The 12,328-nt window shown below is 36.1% G+C and overlaps 1 protein-coding gene across 12 annotated transcripts in view; it reads left to right on the top strand.

Annotated features, from left to right (window-relative positions):
• The window catches only part of UBR5 (ubiquitin protein ligase E3 component n-recognin 5), a 93,636-nt gene that overhangs the window by 57,910 nt on the left and 23,398 nt on the right, over positions 1–12,328 (top strand). For 10 of the 12 annotated variants that reach the window (XM_067290388.1, XM_067290387.1, XM_067290383.1 and 7 more), the window contains 15 exons: positions 1,860–1,986; positions 3,223–3,374; positions 3,778–3,873; positions 4,310–4,433; positions 4,793–4,890; positions 5,760–5,908; positions 6,321–6,412; positions 7,377–7,523; positions 7,620–7,738; positions 7,820–7,946; positions 8,046–8,175; positions 8,407–8,567; positions 9,133–9,372; positions 10,123–10,246; positions 11,008–11,119. In XM_067290388.1, coding sequence (XP_067146489.1) covers positions 1,860–1,986; positions 3,223–3,374; positions 3,778–3,873; positions 4,310–4,433; positions 4,793–4,890; positions 5,760–5,908; positions 6,321–6,412; positions 7,377–7,523; positions 7,620–7,738; positions 7,820–7,946; positions 8,046–8,175; positions 8,407–8,567; positions 9,133–9,372; positions 10,123–10,246; positions 11,008–11,119 — 1,998 coding nt within the window. The remainder of the gene's footprint in view (positions 1–1,859; positions 1,987–3,222; positions 3,375–3,777; positions 3,874–4,309; positions 4,434–4,792; positions 4,891–5,759; positions 5,909–6,320; positions 6,413–7,376; positions 7,524–7,619; positions 7,739–7,819; positions 7,947–8,045; positions 8,176–8,406; positions 8,568–9,132; positions 9,373–10,122; positions 10,247–11,007; positions 11,120–12,328) is intronic. The other 2 variants (XM_067290380.1, XM_067290381.1) reach the window with 2 other exon arrangements.

Raw genomic sequence — 12,328 nt, 5'->3', positions numbered from 1 at the left:
CAATATTTCTTTTTATCCTCATCATTCAGTGTGTGGCCCCATTCCTTACTTATTGCACACCATACACGCCCTGCAATGAATAATGAATAAACTTCCTTGTGGGATTTTGTATGATGCTGTCATTGAATTTTAATCATTTGTAGACCTTAACTGTTCCTCTTATCCCTGTTTATAAAATGGGGATAATGCTGCAACTTGCTCATCTCTTGAGGGTATTATAGCTTGAAGTTTTTATGTATTCAAAAGTATTAGCTAATTTTGAGAGTTCTGTTTGAGAAGTCTAGGGTCTGATCTCATTTTTTGAGTAGATGTTTCAAAACACTTTATTCCAGAGCTGAGTTAATAGTAACTTTAACTGTTCTGTGAATGTCAACCATTTCTGTGAGTCAGGTGCCTGTTTAGTGTCCAAAAATGAGTAAAATGTATCATGATCATTTGTTTCACAAAGTTCTGTGTGCTGTTAGATGTGGCAGAAATAGGATCCAGTTCTCCCGAGTGATGTTTAGTGGCATTAAACACAAGACAGTGTTTCCCCCTCTCCCTTCCAGGCTCTTGCGGCATTGCTACACACCTTACAAATTTTGCAGCAAATAAGGCACAAACAGCTTGCTCATCATACAACCCTTCATCTTTAGTGTGTCGTCCATCCTGTGCACTGATTGAGGCAGGGGTCTTGTTGAAAAACAAAACAAAAAGAAAACAACAAACAAAATCCAACTAACCATGTAACTGAAGATTGTGTTTTACTGTAAGCACACAAAGAAGCAGACATAAGGATGCATGGGCAAACTTAATCTGACTTTTTCTCATTTGAGTGCTTGTCTTTGCAACCTTGACATTCTTTGAGTAACTTCATTTGGATGTAATTTACCTTTTCAAAAAATAGAAAAAATTGAAAAATGTGAACCTGATAGACTCTAACACCCCTCTGCCTCTCTCTTTCCCGTAACAAAAGCTGTTTTTAAAAGGGGATTCATATCCTTAGATTCAAAGCACATTCACCTTCCACTGCAACTGCTAGCAATTGATAGGAGGACAAGCTTATTTTCTGTGCATCATCTGGAGGGCAGTGGTAACTAATATTACTGTCTGTAAGTTAAACTGCAAAGAAGATCGATTTAGGAGTAACAGATTCAATTCAAGACTCCAGATATGTTCTTTAACAATTATAAACCCTACTGCCTTTTCCCACCTAGTGTGTGCCTGAGATCCTTAACTCTTCATGTGGCTCCCTCCTTAAATGCCAGAAGGGGAATATTGAGGACATTTCTTGTTCCAAGATCCTGTTCCTAGTTTCATCATAGCTCCCATGGAGTTGAATAAAGGAATTGCAGAAAAATTGGGCCCAGACACACAAAGCTAGAGAAAGGTTGCTTTGTTGTTCTGTGGTTTGATACTTGCTCAGTGTAGCCAGTAGAAAGGATCTTTGAAAAGACAGATCCAAAATACACGTCCAAAGCAAGTTAAATTGTTAGAGTTATGATTTTAAATTTTAGTATCTTTACTGAACATCTATAAACTGAGTTTTTCTAGAGACTTAGGGCAGATTTCATAAGGCAGCAGAACAGCTAATTACACTTAAAACCAGGGCATTTACTGTTGATGGATTTTCAAAAATGAATGCTAGCTTCATCATAAACAGAATAGCTAAAATTCAGTTAGTTTACACTGGAACCAAGGATAGGTGAAATATCTCTGAAAAGAACTGTTTTATATATATATACATACATACATCTGTACGTATGTATAGCTTGAGGGGTCACTCTCAAGGGTTCCTATTTGAGGACTATTTATGAGTCCAGATGTGATAATTTATTCCTAAATGAAATTTTGGCACCAAAGTTTTTCTTAATTTTCAGAAGCAGAGCGCTCTGAAAGGAATACGTTTGCTGAAAGGCTGTCAGCTGTTGAAGCTATTGCAAATGCAATCTCAGTTGTGTCAAGTAATGGCCCGGGAAATCGGGCAGGGTCGTCAAGCAGCAGAAGGTAAACTGACTGACTTTTTCTTGTTTTCTATCTGCTAATTTCAGTATTAATTACCAAGTTCTCTTAAAGCTTTCCTTCAGTCAAGTTTAAGAATGGGTTCTATTGCTAGTTTAAAATCAGATTTCACTTCTTCAAGCACCAAACAGGGGCTCCAGTGATTATTTTTTTTCTTTATTTCTTTTATTTATTTTTTTGAGCCTCTTCTGACATGACCACCAACAGTGGGATGTTTCTGAATTACTTTGGTTTTCTAGGGTTGGTGGGGTTCCCTCCTCAGGTGTAAAGTGGAAATACTTCTCTGTGGGGGCAGGGAAGGAAATTTGGTGATAAGTTCCGGTGTTAACAGTAATTGAGTGGTTTTCATGTCAACAGAACTTAAAGGTATCTGTACTGAGTTCTTGTTCAGTGCTCTCTGGATGAGGACATTGTTTAATTTTTGTACTTAGCTCTGTAGTTGAAGCAATTCATGTGAAATGTCTTTGTTCTTTCTAAGCTAGTTTTCAAACCCATGATTTTTTTGATACAGGAGGTAAGGGTTGAAGTTTCCCCGCTATGTTCTCTAGGAGGCCTGACTCTTATTTAAGAGGAAGTGCATTTAAACAAACAAAACCCCCAAACACACCTTCGATTTTATACCTCTTTGCTGGTATCACACAGAGCTCTTTGCTTCTATGTTATTCCTACCACCTTTCTCTCCAGTATGGTGATACAGAATTTCTTAAGATTGTTTTATGACCATCCTCAGTAAAGCAGTTCTTTCATGTGCATACTTTTAAACAAATTACTCCTTTCAAATGATAAATTTTTCAAGTCCCTTTCTATTTCTTCATAAACCTCTTTTTGGAGTTGTATGTAAACAACAATGACAACAAATCCCTTTGTGAGCTTAACTCCCCTGGCAACAAATTTGAGGTATATAGTTTTGGTAATGCCCATCAACTGCTGCTCCCTGCAAAAGGGTGTGCTGGGGTGACCAGGGAAAGACTGAGGAGGAAGAGTAGATGTGTTCTGGGCTCAAATACGTCTTGATTCAGTGTTAGCTGACTGTTCTTCAAAGGCCAGTATATTCCATTGTGACAAAATGGAATGAAAAATACCTCTTTGCTCATTCTTCTCTATGCTGAAGAAAACTGGAAATAAATTTGGTTTCCTTTTTTAGTGTGAAACTTTGCTTTAATGTTCTGTCTAATTATGAATGAAAATGAAATAGTATTTTTGCCTCATTTTTGTATTCAGTTTGAGATTAAGAGAAATGATGCGAAGATCCTTGAGAGCTGCTGGGTTGGGCAGACATGAAGCTGGTGCTTCATCAAGTGATCACCAGGATCCAGTTTCTCCTCCCATAGCTCCTCCCAGCTGGGTTCCAGATCCTCCTGCCATGGATCCAGGTAAGTCTGCTGATGTATCGAACTAGACTGTAAAATTACTTAACAAAGTACCACAGTGCTTAACAAAGGTACCAGTGACTTTTAAGGTGAATTGCTTAGACTTCAGCATGAGACTAAAATATTTAATGTCATTGAGCTAGTGAGACTTGCGTGAGAGTTGACTGAAGACTTGAAAGCACTTTTAAATTCAGGATGTATCTTTCTAATATTGTTGCCAGTCTTCTGCAAAGTATGTTTTGTAATGCTGGTTGCACTGATACTAGTCTAGGAATGTGGTGGTTTGTAGGAAAGGTTACCAATTAAATACAGAAAACATGCAGGGTGTTAGGCGCTGCAGAAAGAGCATGTTGTTAGGGATGTTTTTATGTATTGATGTACATCCTGCTGTTCTGTTTACTGAAAGATGGTGACATTGATTTTATCCTGGCCCCCGCTGTGGGATCTCTTACCACAGCAGCGACTGGCACCGGCCAAGGACCTAGCACCTCCACTATACCAGGTGAGAACACACTACTTACGTGGTTATGCTTCAGAAGGAAAATGATCTCAAAAGCTATCTTTGCTTCTATGCACTTCTTGCATATGCAAACACTTCCTTCCAAATGAAGAGACTGAATTGAAACAGAGTTTTACAAGTGTGCAGAAAGGACATAAAGCCCTATGCTCCGTTTTACGTAAAAAATATTTTTACCTGGAAATGACATATATGTGAAAATAGAGTAATCATTCTGAAATTGGGCTTACTGCCTGTACTTCAGAACGAACTGTGGAACTGAAACTTACAAAACTTGAGCGAAATGGTGCTGAAACTAGCAAAGCCATGACAAGTCAAGTTACTGATGAATCACTCCCTTCGGTGAAATATCAAATTATTTGCTTTTAATAAATACTCATTTTGGAGAAAACTGTTTATATATTTTTTTTCCTCATTACAGGTCCTTCCACTGAACCATCTGTAGTGGAATCAAAGGATCGGAAGGCAAATGCTCATTTCATACTGAAATTACTATGCGATAGTGTTGTTTTACAACCCTATCTTCGAGAATTGCTGTCAGCCAAGTAAGGGTTTTCAAATGAATTCTCACTATCCTTTATAATGGTATATCACCTGAAATTTATCACATAAAAGCCTTTTTATAAAAGTTACTTAAAGGCACATTATTTAAAGTGGAGAATTTTAAATGTTGACCATTGGCTATGTTTGTGTGCTGCCATCCTTTAAAAGTAGGTATATTTCACAGAAATAAAATGAATAAGAAAGAGTGCTTATTCACTCAGTGATTTTTCTGTTTGTACAAGGTTGACAGTGTTACGACAATGTTCTGATGTATTTGTTTCCTACTTTTCCTGTTGTAACAAAAATCAGTGTGTTTTGACTTTTTTTAAAATATTACTATTTTTTTATTTTAACCCCCTAGGGATGCAAGAGGCATGACACCGTTTATGTCAGCAGTTAGTGGCAGGGCATATCCTGCTGCAATTACAATTCTAGAAACTGCGCAGAAAATTGCTAAAGGTAAATCAATATTTATTCAATATTTATTAGTGTATTGTTTCCTTCTAAAGTTTGGCATTAGAATGTGTACAAATTCATCATTAACAGTACTTTTTTGTGTAAAATTACGTGTGCTTGAGCAATTGTTGATGGTGGTAAGCACTTCTTCCAGAACAGGGTCTACTACTGCATGTTCTGGAAATCCTACTATTATCCAATATCTTTCTATTGTGTAGTGTATATATATTAAGATGGAGTTCTGTGATTATTATTACTTTTGTGTACTTCATAATCTTTTCAGCATTCCATTGCTTTACAAACATCAGTGAATTAACTTGAAAGTTCTTTCTTTGAATTGAAAAATAGGACCTGATAAAACAATCTTCAGAGCTAGATCCTGTTCCTGTAAAGACTCTTTTGCAAACACCTATTTTATGACTCTCTTTTGATGTTGAGATTTTCTTGCATAAGCGAAATATGTGAAGTTGAACTTGAGGGGAGACTTGACCAAATTAGGATGGTGGTATGACAAGATCTGTAGGACTATATGTATTCCTTACAAGAACATTGCCCGTAAATTATTTTTAGTCTTTCAAAATGGTAATCCCTTGAATTGATTAGAATAACAGTGATTTTAAAACTAGGAAAGAGCTACTGGTTGTACTTCTCAGTCAGGAATTTGCAGCTTCTTCCATAAGAAATACCTGTAATGTGGCAAGCAGAAAACTTTCATTAAAAAAAACTGTGAGGGAGACTTTATTCAAATTTATAATTCTGTATGGGGTTTTATAATGGGAAACTTCAGTCAAGGATGGGCTCTGTCTGTGGGGTCTTCCCCCCCCCCCCCCCCTTTCCCTTTTTTTAACACTGGTGTTCTGTTCCTCTTTTAGCTGAGGCAACTTCAAGTGAAAAAGAAGATGATGTGTTTATGGGAATGGTTTGTCCTTCTGGTACAAATCCAGATGACTCTCCTTTGTATGTTTTGTGTTGTAATGATACATGCAGTTTTACATGGACTGGTGCAGAACATATTAATCAAGTAAGTTTTTCTTTTTCTATGTAGACTGTTAGTCTGCTAATCTAGTTCCTAAATGATTAAAGTTGTAATGTTTTAATGATTGTAACTTTTAATAGTCTGGGATAGTTATTGCTTTCCTTAATTGCTTCTTACTCTCGTGGCTGACTATGATATCAAAATATTGTTGCTAATAGATGGGGTTTTTTCCCTCTTCCTAGCTTTGGCAAAAATTTTGATGGAGGGAAATATTCTGTATTTTCTAAGACTTAACTAACAACAAAATTTCACCTTCTGAAATTGACTTATTTCTAAGTGAAGCCATCAGTTTGAACAGGTGCAATTTTATTGTAACCTCTAATGTTGCAAGATAGCAAGTGCTGCAGGGACAAAACTATGTATGATATTTTTGGTAAAACTGCTTTTTTCATTTAAGGATATATTTGAATGTCGAACTTGTGGCCTACTAGAATCTCTTTGTTGCTGCACAGAATGTGCGAGGGTCTGCCACAAAGGACATGACTGCAAGTAAGTATTGTGTTCTGTTTCTTAAAATAAAATTAATCATTTGGGGTTTCATTTGTTTACTGATGGCTAATAATTTTCTCTTGGCTAAATTCCTCAGATATTAGAGAACAAAAGATTAATAAAATATTTGAAATATGTCAATTTCATTTCCTTCTGCTCTGTAAGATTTATTTTATGGGTCAGGATTGAAAGCAAGAGTAATATGAAGCAGTCTTGTACTTTTTACTTTGGAGAGTTAGAGTAAATGAATAAGGTGGTGCGTAATATCCTCAAAGTGTTTAATGAGTAAACACTGTTTTGAGAATAATATAGCTAAATAATACCATAATTTCATTTTGGATGCCTCTAAAAGTTTCTGATGCCAATGAGCCCTTAAGACAGGCCATTCCTGTAAAGTTTCAGAAAGAAGTGTAGCATATTTGCCTCCAAGATCAACTGTAATAAACGGAGAAGTGAGCTAACAGTCAAATGTACATGCAAGATGTCTCTGCCCAGCCTGGCCAAAGCTTTGAAGCTACAGATGTTTTGTACCCCTGTTACAGGGTGTAACTGTTACTGCATTAGTATCCTCACTGTAATAAGCTAACAAATAAAATTATAAATGTGTTCTTGGCATCATAAGAATTACTGAGATTTTATTGCATGTGGAAAGTATTTTCAATTTAACTTTCTTGTCTGGAGGCTATTTTGGGGAGGAATCAGAAGTCTTAGATGAGATTTATTAAGACAATATGAAAAGCTCTACAGTAGAACTACCTTCATAAAATCAGTTGTAGGAATAGAGAATAGAAAATGCCAAGCGTAGCCACTTAAAATGTCTGTATTTCTCTTTTAAGCTAGGTTTTGGTGCCTTTAAAAACTCTAGCATAAATCTTAATGTGTACACAAACACCCTCAGCCTGTTTAGAAGATACTTGGTTTGTACCTGAACAGTGTTGCAACTTACGTTTTCTGTATATTGTAGGCTCAAACGAACATCCCCAACAGCCTACTGTGATTGCTGGGAAAAGTGCAAATGTAAAACACTAATTGCAGGACAAAAGTCTGCTCGCCTTGATCTGCTTTATCGACTGCTTACCACAACAAATCTTGTTACTATGCCAAATAGCAGGTAAGTTCGTATTTTCAATGACTAAGGCAACATGACATTTATGATTTTAAAATACGTAGTATATTATATCTGCACTAATCAATTTTTGTATTACAGGGGAGAACATCTTCTGCTGTTTTTAGTACAGACAGTTGCCAGGCAAACGGTGGAACACTGCCAGTACAGACCGCCTAGAATTAGGGAAGATCGTAATCGTAAAACTGCAAATCCTGAAGGTAGGAGCTGTTTCACTGGAACAAATGGGCAATTTCTGTATTTCTGTATCTCTTTTTCACTTTTTTTTTTTGTTTCTTTAGATTCTGATATGCCTGATCATGATTTAGAACCTCCTCGATTTGCCCAGCTTGCTTTGGAACGTGTTTTGCAAGATTGGAATGCACTGAAGTCTATGATCATGTTTGGCTCCCAGGAAAATAAAGACCCGTGTGTATTTACAAATACTTGTCAATGTAAAGTTTGATCTGACATTTGAGACCTACTCACTTACATAAAGTTTATTCCTTTCTTTTTGTTTTTTCCAAGTCTTAGTGCAAGCAGTAGGATAGGTCATCTTTTGCCTGAAGAACAAGTGTACCTTAATCAGCAAAGTGGAACTATTCGCTTGGACTGTTTCACACACTGCCTTATTGTCAAGTGTACAGCAGACATTTTGGTAAGCACTCTTAGTCATGTTTTAAATACATTTCTGAATAATGTGACATTAAAGTATATCTTGGGTGATACAGACCAATTTGAAATAAACTTTGTTAGTGGTGGTGTGATTTTTTTTTTTTTTTTTTAATTATACTGTTATGACTATGGTCTGCCTTTGAATCTTGCTCTTGCTCGTTTCAAGCTTCTAAATTACACACCTTCACTGTGTTGTAATCACCTTTTTTAATAGCTTTTAGATACTTTGCTGGGTACTTTGGTAAAGGAGTTACAAAACAAATATACGCCAGGACGTAGAGAAGAAGCTATTGCAGTTACAATGAGGTTCCTGCGTTCTGTGGCAAGAGTGTTTGTCATTCTTAGTGTGGAAATGGCTTCCTCAAAAAAGAAAAAGTAAGTGTGTTTTTGTTTTGTTTTGTTTTAATTCTTCCTATTAATGAGTTGATGCTAATCTGTAATAGGCAGAACCATTTGAATTAATTTGCAGTCTGTGGGCAGCATTGTGTGAAAAGCATATAGCTGAAGACTGGACAGTAGCTGCTAATATTGCATGCAGCCTTTTAAATAGTGTTTGTTAAGCTTATATTCTTTTAAACTAGCATACTGAACTTTTCTGCTTAAAAACTTAAGGATTTGAGGGAAGTAGGGTTTTTTTTTACATATTTATCAAAATTATAATCTATAGTTGTTTGTCACTGATAGATTTAGATAGCCAGCTTTAGTCCTAAGTTATTGAATGATGCATGTTTTTAACTGACTTTTTAATAACTGTACAGATTGTTACTACACACCCCCACACAAACCCATGCGTGCACACAAATATATTTTATTATTATTTATTATATGTATTTATTAATGATTAATATATTTTTGGAGAAACTTTTATATAACTAAAGCTTTTTGAAGAGACGATACATTTGACCTTTCTTTTTCCTTCTTTCCCCACCCCTCCTCCCAGCAATTTTATTCCACAGCCAATTGGAAAATGTAAACGTGTGTTCCAGGCATTATTGCCCTATGCTGTCGAAGAGTTGTGCAATGTAGCAGAATCTCTAATTATTCCAGTCAGGATGGGAATTGCACGTCCCACAGCACCCTTTACTCTTGCTAGCACTAGTATAGATGCCATGCAGGGAAGTGAAGAACTGTTTTCTGTAGAGCCTCTACCACCTAGGCCGTCATCTGACCAGTCTAGCAGGTAAAGCTCACTATATGTTCTGTTCTCCTGTGGCTTGTCAAAGTTTGAGTTTTGTTTTGGTTTTCTGTTAGCTTTTTATTTATAGGCCAACCATTCTGGAAATGCTTTCCTACTGACAGAATTATGGAATAATTAAGATTGACGTGGACCTTCAGAGGTCATCAGGTCCAATCCCCCTCCCCAGTTGCATCAGGTTGCTCAGGGACTTGTTCGTTTGGGTTCTGAATCTCTCCAAGCATGGAAATTCCGCAGTGCTTTGGGGCAACTTTCTGATATTTGACCACCCTCATTTTGAAGAATCTTTTTCTTATATCTAATAGGAATTTCTTGTTCTAATTTATGTCTGTTTCCTCTTATCTTTCACTGTATACTTCTGAGAAATAGCCAAAAAAAAAAAAAGGAGTTTTTTGCCAGCAGTAATGTAAGTGGTCTGCTGTCTGGAAATATTTACACATGAAGCATGGAGTATCTCTACAGGCTTTGAGAGGATTTCTGGTTTTAGGTGGTCTAGTTGTGCTATGTGATCATTTCAACTTAGCTTTGCTGTGACTGAGTTATTCCCCCTTCCCATTCTCCCATCTAGGAAAAAGAAATTGATCCTAGTTTCTTGATAAACCTGGCAGAATCTTTTCATTCTTCCAGTCTAGCCATTTCAGCATGTTTTTAGATTTCCTTTGAAAAGGGATTTGAACTCTTGCTTCTTGAACATGCTTTTATTTTTATAACAGAAGAGAAATTTCTTTTTTTAAGTTCCAGTCAGTCTCAGTCATCCTACATCATAAGGAACCCTCAGCAAAGACGAATCAGCCAGTCGCAGCCAGTTCGTGGCAGGGATGAAGAACAAGATGATATCGTTTCAGCAGATGTGGAAGAGGTCAGCTTTCTTAATTTTTCTCAGTATGGCATGTAATGTGTGTTACAGCACATTAGCACATGGTATCGCATCTGAACCAGCAGGTCATGCATCAGGGACTTCAGTTCACCAAAGATGTTGAGACTATTCCTTATAGTGCTGTAGTACTTCATGAAGTCCGACTGTGCCATATGCGTTCTGTTGTATAATCAACATAGTTTTATCCTTCTGTAGGTGGGGACAATATTTAACAATGTTTAATGATTTCAGAATGTACTAAATGCCTTGAATTTGACAGAATTGCAGTTTGATTTAGAACACTAATAAACGCATCTCTAGTCGGTTTTGCATATAATCTTACACTATATCCTTGTTAAAACACTTTTTAAGTCTTTCAGCATATGGTTGCTATTATATAGATTCCACTAGAGAACAAGAGGGTCTTTTACCAGAAGGATGGTTCTTCAATATTTGGAAACTAATTTTAGGTTTTGTAGGCAGCATTAGCATTAAAGTCTAATGTCATAGTCTGTCTTGTATTTGTGACCCTGGATTTTTTCATAATGCTATGAAATGTAAAATGAAATTACATAAAAACTTATACCCCAGCTGCTCTCTCCTAGCAGCTGTACAGCTACTGCAGCTGTAAGTTGATTTTTTTTTTTCTATCAATAGATTATTTTTTTCTATTTCTTAGTTTTTAAAGCTAATTTTACATTGGGTTTTTGGAAATACGTAGATATGGAAGATACAGTAGCATAAACTTATAATGCTGTTTTTAGGTTGAGGTAGTTGAGGGGGTAGCTGGTGAAGAGGACCATCATGATGAACAAGAAGAACATGGTGAAGAAAATGCTGAAGCAGAAGGACAGCACGATGAGCATGATGAAGATGGTATGTGTGTTTTGTAATGATCCCTTAATGATCTCATAATCAGGAAATTAGACATGACAAAAGATGGCAATATTAAAATGCCTAAAGAATGAGATAAAAACTGTTTTATTGTATAACATGAATCATACAAATTACTGGTAGGATGAACAAGCTGTGCAGTAAAAACAATAGGGATCTTCAGAGGTCACCGGTGATAATGATTTGGGATACCTGCATAAGCAAAGAGAACTGAAGGATATAGGGCTGCACATCTTAGAAAGGAGATGAGTAAAATTATGGATAATTAGTAGTAGGCAGGCACATAAACTTTTTTATTTTTATTTTTCTCTGTGCACAAGGAGAGAATATTCAGGTACCAAAGAATAGAAACCAAATGTTAGCATGTGTTTTGTTAACAATATCCATTTTGTCTTTGGCACTTGCCATTTTAAAATGTTGTTGACATAAATTATTTGAAGGATTTAAAAAATAGCCTAGCTCTTTTATGGTTAATGATAGAGTAGTGGTTATGGTAGATTTGTTCTCAAAAGGAATCTGAGCCATTGTGCTTGAGTTTTCAGACCAGTCACATACTGTTAAATTGTAGATGAACTTTCTGATAGACAGAATTAATCCATTATGTGAAATAATTTTTGCCGTCAGTGTGACTTATCTGGTATCAGTCACTCTGGGATTAAATGGCCCAAAGTTATGATAAAAGTGTGTTACCTTCTACTCTTTTTAACTATGCATCATGTTTCCAGTCAACCCATTCTCAGTACAGTGTTAATTCATTTTCTGATTATTTGAAACATTATTTCTCAAAACTTAAACCTGAATAGAAACTGTATTTTTTAATTAGGTGTTTCTGTGTTTTGTTTTTAAGTTTTCAGATATTCCTTGGATAGTCATTTGAAACAGCTTAAGGTTAATTGTCCTAATATATGTGCACAAAGAAAGTTGTGGAGTCTTTTGGCTTGAGTGGCTAATTGTGAATTCTTAAAGTCTTACTTTTCAGTGTGTCTTAATTTTCAGTGTTTCTGTTGAATGTACATGTGCAGTTCAGAGTGAGAGGGCATTGAGGTTCTTAATGTTTTTCTGTGATTTTTAACCTACCTGTAAGTATAATCTAAGGACTGATTTCTGTGTGAAACAAGATGAAAGATGTATATAAAATTAGGAATGGTGTGGAGATGGTGAACAGGGATTGATTACATGTAATGCATAACT

Source organism: Apteryx mantelli, chromosome 2 (genome assembly GCF_036417845.1).
Source record: "Apteryx mantelli isolate bAptMan1 chromosome 2, bAptMan1.hap1, whole genome shotgun sequence".
Lineage (NCBI taxonomy): Eukaryota > Metazoa > Chordata > Aves > Apterygiformes > Apterygidae > Apteryx > Apteryx mantelli.
Note: the sequence above shows the minus strand (reverse complement) of the source record. Positions and strands in the feature narration are given on the sequence as shown.